At 46.6% G+C, this 21,377-nt stretch overlaps 1 protein-coding gene across 1 annotated transcript in view; it reads right to left on the bottom strand.

The window, feature by feature from the left end:
• The window catches only part of LOC138568750 (uncharacterized), an 810,508-nt gene that overhangs the window by 469,301 nt on the left and 319,830 nt on the right, over positions 1-21,377 (bottom strand). Inside the window, exon 4 of the mRNA XM_069646535.1 lies at positions 7,722-7,886. Within this exon, the coding sequence (XP_069502636.1) occupies positions 7,722-7,886 (165 nt within the window). The remainder of the gene's footprint in view (positions 1-7,721; positions 7,887-21,377) is intronic.

Raw genomic sequence — 21,377 nt, forward strand, 5'->3', positions numbered from 1 at the left:
GCAACACTAGTTATGGCCCCTACCAGGGAGAAGATCAATCACCCTATCTCCACAATAATGTAATTTCCATTCATTGGGGAACCTGTGTACAAAACAGAGGAGGAATTGAAACAGGAAAACCAGACTTAAACTCTGGCCACCCCGTCCACACAAGTACAATTCTGCATGTTGCAGGGAAAAGCCCCAATTTGTCTATCGCAGCTAATAGACAGGAGTCCCTCAAAATCCCTCCTGATAAAACTTCATCCCCAAATAGCTTCCAAACGAAACAGGAGGTGAAGGGAGAACCCTAGGTTCTATTAAGTCCCCTTCATAGTTCCCAAAAGTTGGGGACCCCAGAAGAAGCCAGCATTAGTGGACCATATACAGACGCTCATGGTAGGAGGTGAATATGGAGATATGCCGTCCTCTAGATCCATATCTCCTATCCAAGACAAACCATATTTCTTGTGTGGAGAATCGGGGCATCTTGCAAGGCACTGCCATGTAAATAGGATGGATTTCCTCACCACACCCTCTCTAAAAAAACACAACCAGGAGGGGCGAGTTAAGTAATCGAGGACTGTCCCATCCTATGCGAATATCTTCTGTGCCCAGACCAGTAAGATCATAACACATTGGGAAAAGAATCCAGGGAGATATCTTCCTAAGCGGAAGTAAAAGAAGAGCAGGAATAACACCAATGTTTTCCAGTACGCAGGGAATAAAACCACCAACAGTGTCCCCACCACCCTAAAAGGGAAATAAATCTGGGCCCAGCTAGATAGTGGAAGTAGGGGATATGCCATAAGATCCAAAATACTTCCCTGGGGTTGGAAGGTAGTGGAAAAAGAGTTGATCGGTTTTATTCATGGGTATGTTGACAAATACCCCAGACAGAAATCACCATTACCATTTTAGGAAAGGAGAGCTGGGTCCCAGCAGTCGCGATTCCTAATTTAGCCACTCAATTGGTCCTAGGCAGCATGGTTCCACAATTTAATCAATATATGGCGCAAATTGCCAAAATAGGGATAAGAACTGAAATTCATGAGGCCGATGCTACAACCCAGACAAAGCCATCCTCTGTGAAAGCATCAGAGCCCGTTTTCAGCTTCAGAAGGGGAAGCCACCAACCTAAGGGGAAGGGTATGTGATGGGTCTGTAGATGTTGTCACTTCTCCCAGATGTAGGGCCCCTTCCCATGAGGCCAGGGAGGTGGGAAGCCTCTACCCGATAGTTCCCCTGGGGGTGGTACACAGTGGGAGGATCTCATGGGGAGCAACTCCCCCTATGGGTACAAGGACGACCATCTAGGGAGAACGCAGTATGACACCCCTCACCTAGCTCCCTATAAATCCTCCTACCCTATGAATCACACAGCTCTATGCATGTCTATAAAACTAAATTTTCAACCTTCGCTGAACGAGGAAGAGTAGGGATGATGTAACAAGGAGTTCCCTGAGATGTACTGAGACGGGAAGGAGGTGGGACACACTGAAGAGCACTCGGAGGAACGTGAATGAGCATTCGAGTTGTCAGTGGCCCTTCCAAATAAAGACAAAGGAAGGACTTCCTCAATTGTCAATCCCCCCCCTGGCGGAACCGAGAACAAGACAGCGGTTCAGTGCTGGAAGAAGAGGCTGGTGACCCGGACGCAGAGAGAGAGGTGTCCACACAGGTCCTACAGCGATGGACCGTGAGAGAAGCTGACAAAGCAGAGTCCCTAGCGAGTGCAGGAGTCTGACAGCATGGTCGAAGGAAGACGTGCCGCTTGCAAGGGTCCAACAACTGCAGAGCTTCAGCAGCACGCCAACGAGCCAGGGAAGCTGTGCAAGACCCGAACACAGAGAGACACGATCCTGAGCTTGACCAGGAGACATCAGGTCCAGCCTGAAGGTACAGGGGATACAGGAACGGTTGGTGGGAGCACATAAGGGCTGCAGAGGCAACAGGAGGGGAACCAAAGAAAGGTTTGCCAACGCAGGGGAAAGAGGGAAAGTCCCCATAGTATATCAAAGGACACTAATATTCACGCAGAAGAAAGCATAGAGAACAGGGTCTGGGACCTCAACCAAAAAGGAAGATTGTCGCCAGTCATCTTCCTCGTGATAGTAGTTGGCAAAGTGAGCTAAGTCTGCCAGAAGAAAAACAACAAAGAGAAACAAAGGTCTGGGACCCGCTCCCACAAAATAAGATCAACATAACTCATCTTCTTTGTGGCAGTACCTGGCAGGATAGTGAACCTGGTCTCCCAAACAGAAAGCAGAGGAAAGCTTGGGTCTGGGACCCACAACGCCAAAGGGAGACTAGCATAAGACATTTTCTTCATGACAGTACCTGGCAGGAGAGTGAACCAGGTCTGCCATACTGAATATACAAAGAAAAGCCAGGGGAAGGGAGTCATACCCCCTGGTACTGTGGTGAACTTTGAAACATAGTATATGAAAAGTCAGGGAAAGGTAGTCATTCCCCCTGGTGCTATGAACTATGAAACAAAGTGTGAGAAAATGCCTGGGGAAGGGAGGCATTCCCCATGGCATTTTGAAATGCAAAGAAAGCCTAACAAAAGGCCTAGGGAAGGGAGACGTTCCCCTGGTTTCGTAAACTGCAAAGTAATCCCGAGAAAAGGCCAGGGGAAGGGAGTCATTCCCCTTGCATTATGAAAATACTGAGAGCAAGAAACCTGGAAAAGGGAGGCATTTTCCAGGATCCCAATACGGAAGGAATAACTATGTTGTTGTTTGAACTGGAACAGCTCCTCCCATGTAATCTCAGCAGCATAGTGGCTAGCGTCAAGACCCAACAGCCAGCGTGACCTTGGTCGTGCACTTTGCTGCGGCTTTGCTGGGAATGGGTTTTTAAAGGAGAACCACCTCCTCCTAGGAGCAACACACAGCTCCTTAGGCTACTCCCATGTAATCTCTGTGGCTAGCGCCAAGCCTCAACAGCCCGCGTGAACTTGGCCATAAGCTTCTGCTTCAGTGGCAGATGTGGAGCTCAACAGAACATTGTTCTGAGTAGCTGCTAGCCACATGCATACGAGGTCATGGATAAAATTGTGATGCTGGAAATGCATCAGAGGGACAGGACCTCTGAATCCTTGTCCTTTACTGCTTTTTATCGTGTGTTCTGTCGTGTTTTCTGCCCAGGAGTCCATGTGGGACTCCTGGCAGTGCAGCTCTCTCTTTTGGTTTGGTGAACAGACCCATGGGATACCCTTATGGCACCCATGGGTAGGGGTACAACCCTGTGCCCCTATTGTATGTTTTTGGGCACCTGTGGGTGGCCCACAGAGCAGGGTATGGGCTGGTGGCAGCTCCATGCTGAATTTGACAGGTGCTCTGGGTGTCCTCCATTTTGGGATACCCAGGCCCTGCCATTGGGATCAGTTGATTCCTGATAGGAAACAAGGTGGCCCCTGTGGCCTCTTGCTTTCTATTGCCTGTTACCTTGTTTTCCCAAAGTCCTGGGAAGCCCTGACTCTGTCCCTTCCCCCTGACTGGCTGTTGGGTGGAAGTTCCATATATGGCGTTGTTGTGAAGGCCCAGCTAGACTGACTGGAGCCTTCCCAGTGACTGTATGTTGTGGGTACATCCTGTGGGTGGGACCTGGGTGAATGGAGTGTGTGACCAATATACACTCCTTGTTGTGGTTGTCTGGTTTCTGGCATGAGAGACAAAGACTGAGACAGCCCTGCCCGATACTGGCCTGAATGCAGTGTGTAGTGTTGAATGGCTGGGTACTTGTCCCAATCCACATTCCTTGTTGTGAGTGTCTGAAAGGGAGGAGTGTGGCCTGAATGCACTGTGTGCCTGATTGGCTGACTGACTGCATGAATGCCCTTGTGTGCCAGCAGTGTGGATGAGAGACAGAATAGTATATCTGGGGACCTCTCACCACTGGTAATTGTTCAGAAGCGTTCAGAAGCTGAGTCTCCACTCTAAGAGTAACTGGAACTGCTGATCCTCGACGCCCAGCTGGAAGAAGAAGACTTGCTGTTGCACTTGCTTCGACCGATCTGAAAGCTGCCGAATTCATTGAGGACTGACCGGAGAGAGGACCTGGTAAGGCGCCCTCTTCCCGTGCTCCGAGGGATCATCGAGCACCGCTACATCCGAAGCGCCCTGGAAGTCAGACCCTCGAAAGGCTGCCGACCCGAGACGGGACCGCCGAGGAGATCGAAGTGAAGCGCCCGGACATCGCCGCCGTCGAAGTCCATTGCCGTCGACCAGGGTTCGCAGGTCTATGTAACCGCTGGAGGCCCGTCGAAGTTGTGTTGCCCAGCCGTGGGAACCACTTGACGCCGTGCCGCCGACGACCGGAGCCGTCCGCTCCTTGCCTAAAAACATTTGAATCGAAGGACTCCCTCGTCCGCACCGTGGACCGCTTTATCCTGCAGGAGAAAGTCGAGGACGACCAACGCGCCGAGGAGAAACCTGCCGGTGGATTTCCCGCCACCCGAAGACCACAAAGACTCGAACGACTCGACGCCCTTGTTGGGCCCCCGTCTTCACAATCTTTGCGGTCCAGAACAATTGTCATCGAGGTGCCCCGCATGCCTCTGCCTTGCAAGACGCCAACGCTCCGTCGTCGACGAGCACCGCTTGGATCGAAGCTGCCGCCTCATCGACGCCGTTCTACCCTGTTTGTTGTCGGACGTTCGACGCCCCGTGTCTCCCGCTTGAAAGGGAAGGCATTCAAGAAGGGCCGTCGATTCCAAGACGCCGAACGCCGAGTTCCTCGACGGACGTTCGACGCCCCGTGTCTCCCGCTTGAAAGGGAAGGCATTCAAGAAGGGCCGTCGATTCCCCGCCGCCGAACGCCGAGTTCCTCAACGCTTCTCGACGCCTCTCGACGATCCGTAACTCCCGCTTGAAAGGGGGTCGCTCAAGAAGGATCTGTCGAAGCCTCTTCGAAGAACTCGACTCCACCAGGTACATTGGGGGGTTGTTAGGGAGAATTCTCTGTTTAGGCTGAATTTCCTAACCTAGTGAGTCCCCCAGCAGCTTTGCTGGATTTTTGGGGTTTATTTTTTCTCCTGCCAAGAGTGAGACTCTTTTACCCTCACTCTTGGACATGACTTGAGAGTGTTTCTGTGACTTGCTATGTGCTTATGGGCTAGGGGGTATTTTCTTTCCCCATAGGCATTGGTTTTTGAATGTGTGTTACACAGCACCCTCAGTGCAGTAACACAGGGGTGTCATAGAGACCCCCAAACATAAACATAAACATGACTTTACTAGTCTTAACTTAGGAACTTAACCAGTACAAACCATCTTACTGTGGAAGTACTGGTAGGGGCAATTAGATTGCCCCTGGGTCTGTTGTCGAGGGGGTACTGTCCCGTCCCCCCTCGCCGAGTTCTGGCTGGTGGCAGTGGATACCACGGAAATATTCCACCGGAATATTTCCCAATTGGATTTCCCATTGTTTTTAATGCACCACTTGTTGGTGCAATGTTAAAGATACCGCCGATTTATTTATTTAATATAAATTCACCGGTTGGGATTTTTGCCAGAACTCGCCACCAAAATGGCATCTAGGTTCACTTCAGTAACCCTGAACCCGAGTCGAGCCTTTGTTCCACTTTTGGCGGGCTTCTGCACAGAAGCCCTCCACAGTGGTGCCATTCTGTCTGGGTACCACAGGGGGTGTAGGAGGGGGTTTAGGCACCCTGGACTGAGTTGCCTTGCCAACCCATGTCGCACTCTGGTGTGATTGGCCCAAGTGGTGAGCCACCCCGCTCACCACTTAGCATGTTTGAGTGACAGCTAGGCTGTATGAATGGGGGTTTGCTGCATAAAAGCAGGGTTTTTGGGACTGGTTCTTCAGAAGTCGCCACAGGACCTAAGAAGTCGAAGAGGGAGAAGCCGAGCCGACCTGCCAAGAAGACACCACCGGTGGAGCCCTGCGGAACCGTCTCACCACTTTTTCCGACGACAGAGGAGATCTCCCGCCGGAGAGTCTCCTTCCCTTAACTGGTGGGGACAACCAGTTGCTGCCTTCTTTTCGCCGTCCCGAAGCATCTCGTGGCCGCCTTGCTTGTGCTAAGCACCCCGGCAACCGGGATACCACTTTTTACCTCAACCATGAAAGAGGGGTAAAATCCTTTGTGACCGAAAAACTCCACGGCTGGTCTCATCCCTGGTAGTGCAACGACCTTCAGCTTTCCTCCACGTCGAGATCACCTCTTCCTCTGGACGACGCCGCAACTTGCACCCACTACCAGGAACAACTACCACCGCTGGAGGATCCTTTCCACTTTTAAAGGTACTGTGTTCCGCCCGGCTTCCCTTGCCACCGATTGTACGGGGTAGATTTAGCCCTCGGCTCTCGAACCTGGGTAAGTCTGGGACACCCTAACTAAACTTTTTCTAAATTCAGTAAAACCTTTTCTACTCACCTGCAAAGACTTGTGACATTGTGTGATCTTGGGCATATTTTCGCCTGGCTCTCTCTAAAGCGGGCCACAAACCAATTCTCTTTGTTCCACAATTGACTGCCTTTTCTAACCTTATGTGAAAAGTGTTTTACCTTGCTGCTTTCATTACTTCTGTTTTTTCCCCCCCTTTTCTAATAACTTGTTGGAGTGCCATCTGACGTTAAGCGCTCACCTCTGTTTGGAAATAAGTGGTGTTAACTTAGACGTGTCCAACAAATGACTAGGGATGTACATATAAGTAATAGTGACTGTGTTTTGACTTACTTACCTTTTTCTGTGCTAGTGTAATTTATGAGTGTGCCTTTAAAATAAAAAAAAAGTATATACTGTTACACCTGGCTCTGGTCAGTGTTTGCTTGTACTACTGTGCCTCTGTACCTATCCTGTATCCTCTATATACTGCCTAACTCTTCTTGAGGGAAGTCTGACTGCTCAGCCACAGCTACCCCAGTGAATCTGTGTGGTACAGACTGCTACCAAGTGGGTTTACTGCCAACACCTGTAGTCTTAAATCTTTTGCAGTGGTCCCAGAGGGAACTGCACAGGTTTCTGCTTAACAGGGGTAAAAACATTATAGGAGGGAATAAGACTTGCAGAACAATATATGGACTGGGCTTGTGCTATATCTTTATTTTACAGGTTGCCCAGGTGGGGGGATATCCACACAGAACTGTGTCTAGTGGTAGGGGCCAGTATTCTGCCTATTGCTCAACCATCTTATTTTCTCTCCTCTCTCTATTGCTGGTTTCACTCTATTGATCTGTGTGACATTGTTACAGTATTGTTGATGCACTTTAATGAGATCTAATACAAAGGGTGGTACCACTTTAGAATTGTATATATTTGCCATTGTTGATTTTGCTAAGTACAAAGTGAGTTATTATGATAAGTGTACATAACCTTGAATATTGTTTATATAAAGACTGTGTTCTAACCAATACAGTGTGTGGACATTCCTTTGTGGTGGCTTGGGGACTACACTGTACTTAAGAACCAGCCTGCATCACCTCCTGAGAAGCTAGGCCTTGATTGCTCGACCATAGCTACTGAATAGAGAATCTAGGCTGGGGTCCTCTGTGCCTCCCCTCTACCATATAGAGAGCAGAAGCACAGACCACCCCCTACCAGTCTTTACAAAAATGACAAATATGGCCATAGAGTACTTCCCTCTTATTCTCCCATACCTTCAATCATTGTTATCATGAAACAGTGTCCGACTTAAACAGAATGTAGATTTGATAGATGTCCCGTTGAAAATTGCTAGTAAAGCAGACAAGAAGGGAATTGAGAGACCAACCTTAGCAAGAAACAGGCACTGTCTCTGCCGGCATTTCTGACGCTTAAGGCTGTGCCCACCAAACCTGGGCTTATCCAGACAGAAGTCGCAGAGGCCACAGTCGCCCTTCCGCATACATGCATAACATGTATCGCAAGTCCTTTTGGAGCGTCGTCTCTTCAAGCTCTGAAAGAAAAACGATGGACAGTGTGGTTAAAAGATGCAAATGACACAAGAAAAAGATAATGCTGTGAAATGAAAATAGGGATTACCTATGCTCTCCTGGGCTAATTAACACATTCTGATATCTGTTGTTCATTGTCTTTATCCAGTTGTACATTCTTTCACTAGTCTAGCACAAATTCCTGAGCAAAGAGATGATCTATTGGAAGCAATGAAATCCATGAAATTGCCCTAAGAAAACGAGAGTCAAGTATGGTACATTGGATAGTCTACAATTAAACTGGTCTCTGTTGGCAGCTGAGGATTTCTAGGTGAATGATCCACCTTTCTGGCACTCTCTTACCTTTAAAATGCCTGAACATTTTCAAAGAAGTAGTTTTGTGCATATGGGATTTCCCACATAAAACAAAACCAATTAAATTCCTTCCTTGTCCACCTTTCCGTCTGTACTGTAAACAAAGTGACACCTCTGCATTTAGATCTTGCCATGTGCACAGGACTGTTTTCACAGGTATTTGTGGTACATGGAAGGATCTAAACACCTTCAAGGTTGGTGGTGAACATTTAGTCGAAAGCCTCCATTAGGCAAAGTGACACTTCCACTAGCACTACTCCCCAACGTCAACATCTGGATGAAGACATGTCACTTTGTTCATTTTCATATAGACAATATGACAACTGTTTCCTGTGGCCACGCTGAGAGATCACCAGAATACTCAGTAGAATGGCTATTGCGTGGGGAATAAGCACTAGGCGGAGAAAACATGATTTTTAAATGAATCTATATGATGAGCAGAAACAAAACAGGCAAGGATTCTAGCACCAACCATGAGTAACAGAAAAGTTGCTACACACCTTTATCTCATAACCAGCTGAATATGCCTCCAACCAAAAACATATTAAAGGAAGCGGGAGAAAGCAACCTCAACAGCATATTGCCAAAAGAACATATAAACTAACAGAACACTTTAGCCATGTTAGCCACATTCACTTAGGTCCCAAAATAATCCAAACATCATCCTCCAGGTCTACAAGCTTTCACAGATGGCCTTAACAATTAACAGAACATGGGAGCTAGTTCAAGTATTTCTTTATTAATTCTTACAACTGATAAAGTTTGCGGATTGTTCAAACTGAATATGAGCAGATTTATCAATGTAATGATTGTTAAATATTGCACTGGGCTAGTCCAGGTGTCCCTCGACCCCAGGATTGTATTGGAGATTGTTAACCCCTACTGTCTAAGACTCTGTCTAAACCTGTCATGATGTCCTAAAGGCAAATGTCTTATCTATCTAACTCTCCCTCTGGGAACAATGAAGGTCATCCCTGCTCTAAGTATGTGATGTAACGTGAAGGTTTGTGCCTTGCAGATACTCAGGCCCACCTGGTCTAGGCCTTCTGTGCTCTGATGCTTCTCTCCTTATGTCTCTCTGTCGCTCTCCCTTATGTCCTTCTTTGCTACTCCCTCCTACTCCACCCACCATCTCTCCTCACTCTCCCTAACACTTCCCTCGCTATGCCTCCAATGTTCGACTCTCTGCTATCTACTTCCACCCTCCGATCTTACTCCCCAGAGTACAACTGCTCTTCACACTGCTACTACTCTCCCCTCTCCACATCACTACTACTCTCAGCACTACTACTACTCTCCACACTAATACTGCTCTCACATCTCCACACTTCTACTGCTCTCCTCTCTCGGCACTACTACTACTCTTCCATCCCCACACATCTCACTGCACCCCTCTTCTCGATCCATACCTTACCACACACTCTCCGCCCATCTCTTACCACTTCCTTCACTCACACGCTTCACTCCACACTCATCTCCACAATCACTATTGTCTTGAACTCCCCCTACCCTCTCCTACCATACACACTTTCATTCTCTCTCGCTCTTTCCCCCTGTGCTTCTTCCTCTCTATCTCTAGCCTTCTTTCCATCTCACTTACATTTTACACAGTCCTCCCCATTCACATTACACTACATACAAACTTGAACCACTCTTGCTCACAAATACCTACCTGTGCTCTGCCCCAATTCTGCATTTAACTCTTCAACAACTCTGCCCGTCCTTCACCTTGACTCTCTGTCCTCTTGCACGCCATCTCCTGACCTTGCCCACACACTGTCTCTCCCTCTGTCTCTGGTTCTTTTATACTGTGGTCCTGTTGGTTTTGACTCTCTCTGTCCCTTCCATTGCCTGCAGTACTCACTTGACTCTAGGAGTCAATCTGTGCTCACAAGAACTGAGTTATAATGATGAGAGGCTTTAAAAAACCCTCTAAGCTCCTCTCCCTTTTCCAGCAAGATTTTGGAAACACTTTGTGTTGCGGTAGCAGCCAGGGGCTCATGCCGCTTGTTAGTCCTGTGGGTTTCCTCAGGTGCTGGAGAGTGTTGAGCAGGGTTTCTATGGCTCTCCTGTCCTCTGCAGTTTTTCCTCACTGCCAGCTCATTTTCTGCTTGACCCATTTTCATTCAGTAGATTGGGATTGTCAAGTTGGTGTGTGTCTCATTTCTGTTTGGTAGGGAAATTCCAAATCATTTACTGGCAGTTCTTGATTCCGTTCTTCTGGTTCCGGTCTGGGTTTTCTCAGTTGCTCGAAGGTGCACTCCAGGAGTTGGAGTTCTGAAATGGAAAAAAGAGAACACTGACCAGAGATTTTACTGGGAGGTTGTGGGATATATTGACCCACTCAACAGTATTTCCCCACATCACCAAGCTGTATGTGTGCAGAAACAGCACAATGGCTGCGCTGGCTCCTGTTAGCGCTATGGCTTCAGAACTGCGTTTTTGCAGCAACAAAAAGATGGCTGCACCTTCTTGCCAAGCACACAGGGGCAGAATGGAACAAGGGGACACACTAAGGGAGCGTGCCAGTGTATTCTTACCTGTACAAAAGAAATGGAGTGAAAAGGCAGCACTGCTTTGCTGAAAGCCCAAGATCTCCATTATAAAGGAAACCTTTCACCTTTAAAATAATGCTGCTGACGCTATTTCCATCTGTTCTTCCTTAAATCACTGTGATTAATAAGGCCCTGCCATGCCCAGAATCTCATTTTGCCTCAGCAAAACCAGGCATGATTTTTGAATGACAGGCCCTGTCAAACCAACTCTGAGAGAAATTAACAAGGAACTTCACTTTTACTTGCACAGGAAAACACGTTAATTTCTTTACAAATGTATCAAACCTCAGTAGTTCAAAAGAGACTTCAGCTATCTGAGCCATGTCAGTTTCAATGCATCTGTGTTTCAATAACTATGGCTGCGAGGCAATATTGGGACGTCAGATGGCAAAATCGAATTTGAAAGGAAATGCTAGCAGTTTTCACAGCATGTGTCAAAATGGGCTTTGCAAAACTAATGGAGAAAAATGCCCGTTTAAAAAGTAAACTGTTGAATGAAAGCTGGCCATTACCTAGCAATGTGAAGGGGTTTGTGGCTGGTGCTAATACATATCTGGGCTATTTTATTCCACAGGCTTGTTTTAATTCAGAACCAAATATCAGAAAATAAAGGTTTAAACTGCCTTGGCTGGATTTGCAAGCTGTCAAAAACAGGTTATTCCGGTTGGCAGAGCTAAAGCTTCCCCCTAAGGAAGGGAGCCACACCATCAACTTCCAGGACACGAAAGTGATAATTGCTAGCTTCAAAAACTTTGAATGGACCAAGACAAAGAAAGTTCAGACGCTCATCAGTCATTCGTCTGTGCTCCAGGCTGGGACAACAGATATTCTGGCACACTAACCTGTGAAGCGGAAGGGGCCATAAAACCTTCAATCAAACTGGCAACCCGCCCCCCACACAGGGCTGAAGTGACAGTTGGTGGCAGCTGAAGAAAGAAAAAATGGCCTAGTGACAGACAAAGGACTGCCATGCTTCCAAAGTCTATTTTATAAATAAACTTTAAAGACTTTTTATCTCTGCAGCAAGAATTAGTAAAAATGTGAAAATGTTATAGTTTAAATATGATTTTATGGGCTTTCATTGAAGACATGGTAGAATTCACTGACACTTTGGGAATAGAAATGGCAAAGTATTGTGGATTACAAGAAAAGTATCCATGTTGCAAATGCAAATTTGCATATTTACATCCCTTATGATGATCCACACATATGTATAAAGATATGGAAGTTTAGGCTGAATATTTCACACTGAAAATAACCAAAAAAGTATAAAAGGACAAAACAATGTCTCACAGATTGCAGGATTGGACAGCTGTGCTCTAAATAAAATATGTAACCTGATTATTTTTTTTTTAAACCTTGTATTTATTGGTTTTACATCAATATTACATAAAGAAGATAACATTGAAACTTATAACTTTCCCTTCCCCCCTCCCCCTTCCTCCCCTCGGATCGGATGAAGTCATTTTGTCCCGGGTTCCTGATTATGCGTTGAATATGTCTGAGATTTTTATGTTATGGGGGCACCATTGCTCCATAAAGTCTGACTGGAGGTATTGCAGGGTCCCTTCCCATTCTTTTACAAATTGGTCTCCTGTTCCTTGAAGTTTGTGAGTAATTTTTTCCATTGTTATATGGGCCCATATTTTCTGAAGCCAGGTGTAGGTCAGTGGGGTATTTTTGTTTTTCCAGTTCTGTGCAATGGTGGTCCATGCTGCTATGAGTAGTCCCATGAAAGTTCTCCATTGCGTTTTGCTGTATTGCCTCACTGTATCGTCTCTAATTCCACAGAGCCACACTTCATCCCCCATCAGCCCCACATCCGGGAATATTTTGCCCATCTCATTTTTCACTTCTTCCCAAAAGGGGCTAATGTTTTTACAGTCCCACCATATGTGTCTCCATGTTCCCGCTTCGTCACATCCTCTCCAGCAGTGATTGGGTGTGTTTGGGTACATTGAATGGAGCCTCTCTGGAGTGTAGTGCCACTGTGTCATAACTTTGACCCACATCTCTCTGGTTTGTGCCGATCGGGTCATTCTGGGGATCTGCTTCCATAGGTCTTCCCATTGTTTATCCGTTGGCTCCTGCCTCAATGTTCTACCCCATTTTGTTCTGTATGACCATTTAATGCTTTCCCCTTGTGAGTTTATGTATTTGTATAGAGTTGATACCCACTTTTTTTCCCCCGTGTTGGATGTGATGTATGTTTCAAACCCTGTAAGGTCCCTGGTTGCTGCCTCGGTGATTATCGGAGAGTTCAGCCAGTGCTTTAGCTGCTCATACCTATATCTATCGCTTTTAGGGATTCTCCTACCTGCCAAGCACGACTCTAGGGAGATGACTTCCTTGTCCTCAAACATCTCGCCTATTTTAGTAATGCCCACCTTCTCCCAACTGTCATAAGCCCCTTGCTCCATCCCCGGTGGAAATAGTGGATTTCTACAGATGGGTGTAAATGGTCCCATCGTCGTAGTCATTATGCCTTTTCTTGTTTGGCTATCCCATGCTTCCAGCATGGTTTTCATGATTTCGCTTAATCTTAAATTTTCGTGCCTGTGCTGCCTCTGTTTCCAGAGGAGTTCTACTAGTGGGGTCCTGGCTACTGCTCTGTCTTGTTTGGCCCATATCTGTTGGGGATTCTCCCCCACCCACTCCCTCAGGACTTTAAGCTGTGCTGCCTGGTAATATTTTCTAAAATGGGGGAGCGCCATTCCTCCTTCTCTGGTTGGGGCCGTGAGGACCAATCTTGCTATTCTCGGCGTTTTTCCTTTCCATATAAAGGACGATACCAATTTTGTTAAGGTTTTGAAGAACGTGTCTGGGACTCCCATCGGGAGGGCCTGAAAATAATATAGTACCTTTGGGAGGATGGTCATCTTGACTGATTGTATTCTGCCCCACCAGGATATCTGTAGTGGATTCCATCTATTTAATTCCTTTCGGATTTTTGTAATTAGCGACGGGTAGTTTTCCCCATAGAATTGTTCTATTTTTGGAGGTACAATTATTCCCAGGTATTTTATACCATCCTGTACTAGCTTGAGGTCCAGTATTTTTGCTTCCCTTTCTATGTTCGTTCTATCCCCTGCCAGGATGAGGATCTCTGATTTCTTTCTATTTATTTTTAGCCCTGAGATGGTCCCATAATTTTCTAATTCTCTAACTGTGGCTGATAATGTGGATTCCGGGTCCTCTAGGGTTATTAGCATATCGTCCGCATACGCAATTACTTTGTGTTGCTGACCTGCCATTTCTATCCCTTTGATGTGAGTTGACTCCCGTAGTTTAATTAGGAGGGGTTCTAGGAAAAGAGCGTATAATAGTGGTGATAGGGGGCAGCCCCATTTCGTTCCTCTCGTTATCGTCACCTTGCCAGTAAGCTCGTCATTAATGACTATTCTGCTAGATGGGGAGTTGTAGTTTGCTCTGATGCTCGCGATAAATTGTTCCCCAAACCCCATGGATTCCAGGACCCTAAACAGTATTGACCACTCCGCTCTATCAAAAGCCTTCTCTGCGTCTACTGACAGTAGTATCGCTGGGGTGTGGGATATCCCTATTTTTTCGACCAGGTGGGCTAGCCTCCTCGTATTATCGTGGGTTTGCCTGCCGGGAATGAAGCCTGATTGATCCCCGCTTATCAGTTTTGGGAGGAGCGGGGATAATCTAGTTGCCAGGATTTTCGTATATATTTTTGCATCTAGATTGATTAGGGAGATTGGTCTGTATGATGCGGGGTTTATTGGATCCTTGCCTGGTTTGTGAAACACCAGCACCTTCGCCTCATTCATTGTGGGGGTCACGTTACCGGTGTCCTTGAATGAGTTGAGGAGTTTTGTTAGGATCGGAGTCAATATGTTTGCATATTTTTTATAAAATGGGGCCGTAAACCCATCTGGGCCTGGAGCTTTGTCCCTTGGGAGTCCTTTTATGGCTTGATTGACTTCCTCTTCACTGATAGGGGTCTCTAGTGACTGTTTGTCTTCTTCTGAGATTTTCGGGATCTTTAGGGCCTTTAAGTATGAAGCTTGGGCATTTATATCGGGGTGTTCTGTGGAATAGAGCGTTTGATAATATTGCCTCAGTGTCTCCCCCATGTCATGCGTAGAAGTTTGAATGACCCCTTTCGCATCGCATATGGCCTTAATCGTTGTTTCTTTTTGTTTCGCTCTTAATTGTCGTGCTAGGAGTCTGTCCGCTTTGTTCGCTCTTATATAGTATCTCTGTTTCAGATAGAGTAGGTTCCTTTCTGCGTCCTTCGTGCGTAACATCTCTAGTTGGCCTTGTGTATGTTTTAATGATTTTTTTAATGTCTTTGTGGGTTTTGTCGTCAATTTCTCTTGGATCTCCTCGATTGTTTTTTCCAGGTCTTTTTCCCACATATGTCTTTGTTTATCTCTCGTGATTTTCATCGCTATCATTTTTCCCCTCAAAACTGCTTTGAACGCATCCCAAACTGCGCTCATTGCAACCTCCCCTTTATCATTTTGTGTGAAGTATTCCTCTATCATTTCCCTTATGGCCTCCCCTGTAACTGGGTCTTGGATCAGCTCCTGCGGTAGCCTCCATCTCCATAGCCCGCTCTTCCTCCCCGGGAGAGTCACGTCCAACCATAGAGGGGCATGGTCCGAGAGGGCTATCGTACCCTTATCTATCCCTTGCATCTTTCCCAGTAACCCCACCGACACCCAAAGATAGTCGATCCTGGACATAGAATTGTGAACATGTGAGAAATATGTGTATCCCCTCTGTTCACCCTTCAGTTCCCTCCATGCATCATTCAGAGCCATTTGGTCCATTTGTTGTTTTAGACGTTTTGATGGCGCCCCCTGTCCATGTATGTTTCCTGTGCTCCTATCTAGATGTGGGTTCCACGCCAAGTTAAAGTCCCCCCCCAATATCACTTCTCCTTTAGCGAAGTCTTCCAGTTTCGATAATGCGTCTCCGAGAAAGCCATCCTGTCCCTGATTGGGTGCATATATTGAGGCGAGTGTTATGCGAAATCCTTCGATTTCCACGTTGGCGAAGGCATATCTCCCTTCCTTATCTATTATAGTGTCTAGTGGTTTTATGTGTTTTCCTTCTTTTATCGCTATCAGGACTCCTGCTTTTTTCTCCGTTGTCGTTGCCTGTGCCCATATTTTGTATCCTTTAATCCGCATTTTTTGCTTATCCTTAGTTTTGATATGGGTTTCTTGGAGGACTAGTATATCCGCCTTCCCCATTTTGAACTGTTTCTCCAGTTTCGCTCTTTTTGTTGGGTGATTCATGCCCCTAATATTGTAGGTCAAACAGCGTATCATCCCCATTCTATTTTGTCTGTATGTTGTTGCATTCGGTCCCCTTCTATTCTCGGTTCAACTCTTTGATTCTTCCGATCCCTTCCCTTCCCTTGAACTTCCCTTCCCCCCCAACTTTGAACATTAAAACAACCAAACTGTCCCCCGAGTAGGGCGAGGGTTCCTATTGACACTAGGGCGTTGCGCCCTTCGCTCCCTGCCCTCCATACCCTCGGGGGGTATGTTATGGGGATTCCTAAACCCCATTGAACCATTTGTCTTTAGCGAGTTCCAGATCGTTGGGTCTCGGCCAGACCGCCGTCCTTGAATTGTCCGTTCGGCTCCGTTCCTTTGCTCCCCCCCGACAGAGTCTCAGAAGCAGCGTTTCCATATCTGTTCCCCAAGTATATGTTTTTCTTGTGTTCTTCATGGTACCTTTCTCCGGGTGTCCCTCTCTGCGTTTGCCTTCTTTTGTTTGGTGTATTCCCAGCCCATAGGTCTTCTCGTTCGCTCTCACTTGTTTGTGGCCTCCCCCTGTTCCATCTCTTCATCTTGTAGTCCCATTGTACTGAGGCCTTCTTCCAGTGTGGTCACTCTTTTCTGTTTTCCTTCCCATATAAACAGTAACCCAAATGGGAAGGTCCATTTGTAGCAGATTTGTTTTTCTATTAGCACTTTCACTAGTGGGGCCATTGCTCTCCTTTTTTGGAGGGTAATTAGTGCCAAGTCTTGATACAATTGGATGTCTTGCCCATTCATTTTTATGTGCTCCAATTCCCTGGCTTTCCTAAGAATCTGTTCTTTCTGCGGGTAGGAAGATAGAGCCACCAGGACATCTCGAGGTCTTTCCCTGGGGCCCCCGCTCTTTTCGGTCCCACCCTATGGATTCTGTCGATTCCTATATCTTCAATGTCTTGTGTTCCCAGAATGTCTCTGAGCACTTCTCCCACTGCTTCTTCAGGTCTTTGTCTAGTACTGATTCCGCCATGTTCTTGATTCGGATATTGGAGCGTCTAGAGCGGTTCTCCAGATCCTCACATTGTAGTTCCAAGTTGTAAGTGAGTGTTACCAGGTGTTCTTGCGTTTCGCTTGTTTGTCTCGTGTCTTCTTCCAGGCTTTGCACCATTTTTTCCATTATGTATGTTCTTTCTTCTAGATTATTATATCAGTTCTCATGTCTTGAACCGCTTGTTTCATTTCGTTCTTCATGGATGTAAATTGTTCCTGAACTGTAGACATGAATTTTTCCTGCAGGTCCATGAACCAGGTTTGCATGTCCTCCCTGGTCAGTGGTTGCTGTTGCTGGGATAGTGGTTCTGCCTCCCCTGTGGAGTCTCCCTGGTTTCTCCCTCTCTGTTGTGGTGTCCCCTCTGTTGACCACATTTGTAGGATATCGGCCCCTTGTTTCGCCGTTTGGGGAGTCTCCTGGATGGGGTTCCCCTTTCCTTTTGCTCTAGACATGGTCGGGCGCTCCGGCGGACAGTCTATGGGGTTCCTGCGCCCTCTTGTAGCCCTCCGGTGGGGCCTCCTTGCTTGCTTGATCTCCGAGAGGTTCTTATCTGTTGGGGGTTCTGCAGTAGTGTGTTCCTCCTTCCTGGGTTTCCCCCCTCTCATCACCCCTGTCTTGTGGGCCTTGAATCCTGCCTGCGTGGGTGGGGGGGACTTGTGTTGTGATTCCTTGTGTCTCCGGGGGGATCTAGTTGGTGCCGGAGAGAGAGGTATGTCTTTTTCTTTTTTTTTTTTTTCCTTTGTCTTCTTGTTGTCTTGGGTCCCCCCCGGGGTGTGTGCGCGCGAGCGGGCGCCTTGTTTCTGGACCCCCCCCCCGGGCCGGCTCACCTTTTGCGCTTCGTTCTCCTTGTGCGCTCTGTGCAGGGCGGCCCCCGCTACTCCTCTCCTGCGGTCCGCCCTGCTCGCACTGTTTTCACCCTGCGCTGCCGCGGCTGAGCCGCACGCCGCTCCTCCCTCGCTTCGGGGCGGTGTGGGGTGATGTGGGGGGCGGTTCTGTCCTCCGGGTCCGCCGTGTCCCCAATCTCGCTCTCTCGCGGCCGGTGCTTCCCGGACTCCCGATGCCGCGCTGGATGGGCCCTTACTACGTCTCCTCCGGCGCCGATGGGGGAGGGGCCGTCAACCTCGCTCTTTCGATTTACGGCGGTGCTCGCTTCACCGCAGCGCCTGTTTCTTCGCTAGGGGGGGATGTATGGGGGGTGGCAGCTTTGTGGTCGGGGGGGCGGAAGATGGTCCGTCACGGCTTCGGTCGTGCTATTTTTGGCGGCCCGGGCGGAGCGCGATTTAGCTGCGACTCCTCACCCGGGCGGCCATCTTGGATCTCATTATTATGTCATTCATTAAGGTGCCACAAATGTGTACATTCTGGTATGACAGATTTTTGGCAAAAAGGTCTGTGGGAAGTCTTTTTACATCATAAAATGCAACCTCCTGAACTGAGTCACATCCCAAGGGAGGCAACCAACATTGATTGTCCAATCCAGTTGTTTAGAGGCGGGTTTAGCTAAGCCGGCCCAGCAATATAGTCTATGATGTCACTATGCATTATAAATAAGAATCCCTGACAAGATTCTAGACACACACTCTTCCTGATTTTCCAGCGCCAGCGTTCCTGTTCCATCCATCCAGATTCCAGATTCCAACTACAAGGCCAGAGCATTGCTGACCATACTCCAGTGCCCACTGCAAAACTTGCAAAACTCAAGCAGTGCTGATCCTATTCCCAGCAAGGCCTAAATTCTGAAAACCCACTAATCTCCCATTTAAAATGGGAAATCTGTGGTATTCTTTTGGGAAGCATCTTGAACCAGCCTGGCTTGCTGCCAACTAACTGCATGCCTGCTGCCATCCTGCCATCCCGCCATACAGCTGACCTTTAGTATCCAATGACCAGAATTGCCATTCCAGTCCAGTGCCATCCCGGTGACCAGAACTGCCCAGCTGTTTGCCAGGTGCGCTGCCGTGTAGTGACCAGAACCGTTGACGGTCCAAAAATCCCAAAACTAAAAAGTGGACTCTGAGTATAATCGCCACCCCATAGAAACCCATAGCATATTTTCTCTTTGTCCTTTTTGCACTCTCTAATTCATCCTATCCTTTTCCTGATAACTTGTTGAAACTGTCAGACTCATTCTTGGAAACCCTGCCCTTGATTTCTAGTGCTAGCGCCATCTCTTTAGTAATTTTGTCTTGTCTAATCCTAATCCATTAGTCCTATTTCGAGTGATCGGACTGGTTTCCGCCAGGTTGGGCGCTGGGGTGACAGGGTTGAAATTGCAAATCAACCCTGGATCTTACTGTGTCCCTCTTTGGGGGCCTAGCCTGAATACTCTAGTTTAAAGTAAAACTGTTCTTGTCACAACTGATTTCCTTTCCTTTTCCACAGCTTCATTTTACTCAAAAGCGCACCTTTTTATATCTTGCATAACTCCTCCAATTTACCAGCTAGAGACCTAGTTTCAAAATAGCACTGTGATATACCTCTATCCCCCATGTATTTCACCTGTTTTTATCAAAAACCGTTTGGGTAATTTCAGGCGGGTATTGAAAAATTGCAAAGTTTCCAACATGTCATTTTGCTGCAATCTGTTTTAACCTTTCCACTCATTTTCAAACTGTATGCTTTTGGTAATTCATTCTTTGTCATTATTAGTGTCTTTGCATAGTTGCTTTACTGAGGAATTATATTTGCTTCAAGGTTTTTAACACACATTCATTATTTATTTGTCCATTTCCGAGTGTCATTTCATGACATTGCAAGCGGTTTAAAATCTGTGTTTCTCTCTTATTTGGGGAGGGAAGGTCAGATTTGGATTCAGTTTCATGTTTCTTATTCCTGATTACCTGCTGCTTCTGTCAATCCACTCAGAGTTGATTATTTGTGGGTTGAGGGAACATTGCAGGAGGAAATTCTAACTTGGGTGCTATCTTTCCTAAAACAAAAAGTGCTCCTATTACGCTGTGCTGTATATACGTTCCAATAGAGGGTTAAACCCAGTGCATTACTCACATTCTAATTGCAATTATCACCCCATTGGTGATTGCTGCCCCATATTAAAAGCGTATGATTTCTTTTGAATTTTAAAATAAATAAATAAATATTGTATTTTACCAACCAGTCTGGTTCATGGTCCATTGTGACCTGGAGTATTTGAAAAGGGGGTGTGATATGAGTGGTGTACCATCTCAAATTGAATCTATATAATATAAAAAGATAAGCATTTCAGTTGTGCGCTGCAGACTAGCCCGTGACCAAGGTGTGTGTTGCCTGATTGAAATCCTTAACAAATTTGGGGCTCGAGTCCGGGATTGAGTTTGGTTACCACCCGTGACAGTCTAACACAGCAGACTTACCTGCAAGGTAGTGATACTTTGTGTGGTGGGAATACTGGGTTACACTGTACAAGCGCCTCCCCAAAACAAAAACTTTAAGTAACCAGACCTGTGTCTAAAAGTAAAACTAAAATCAACCCCAAAATAGACAGAAAAGCAATAGAACACAGGTTACCTTACATAAATAAATAAATTAATAAAGAAAGAACAGGTCCAAAATGACTGTAGTAGAAATCAACATGGCTAGGAAGCTCTTTCAGCACAAGCTATTTGTCAGAGGTGAGTGGCCAGAACAGGATGAAAAAGTCTGGATACAAGATATAACACAACAGGTCACCGCCATGAACCTGGACACGTGGCAGGACGGTGGCCGATTACACCAAGTTTTGAGTGACTTATATATGACTCCAAAAATTACGGAGGAGCAAATTAAAATTGTCAGGATCGCGGCCTACATGTATCTCCACATGGGAGTGATGCAGGAAAAGCAGGAGGAAAATGAAACTCTAGCGCAGAATCAATCTGAACTATTAAATCAAATCCAGGCTGAACTAAAATTAGCGGAACAAAAATTACACAAGGCCAAGAGTTGGAGGTAGAATCTGGCAATTACATAAAAAAATTAAAAGAGGACTTCCTCCAACAATGGAATAATGTAGACCAAGAGGCCCAATTAGACGCAGTAAGACTTAAGTGTCAGGAAAAGGTTGACTCTCTAGTCAACAGAAGCTGACTCAACAATTAACCTATAACAGGGTCTGAGCAGAGCAGATAGTTACCCTACAAGACCAGATAGAGGAATTGAAAGAGGAAAATAATAAGTTAATTTTGAGAGACCTGCACTCTCAAACAGAATTTGATGAGGAGCGCCAGAAATTCAATACCATCAGGAAACAAAAAGATGACCTGGCTGAACAGAGAGGCACCCTAACTCAGGAGAGAGACACCCTAGGCCAGGAAGTAA

This window comes from Ambystoma mexicanum, chromosome 2q (genome assembly GCF_040938575.1).
Source record: "Ambystoma mexicanum isolate Mex_15411 chromosome 2q, UKY_AmexF1_1, whole genome shotgun sequence".
Lineage (NCBI taxonomy): Eukaryota > Metazoa > Chordata > Amphibia > Caudata > Ambystomatidae > Ambystoma > Ambystoma mexicanum.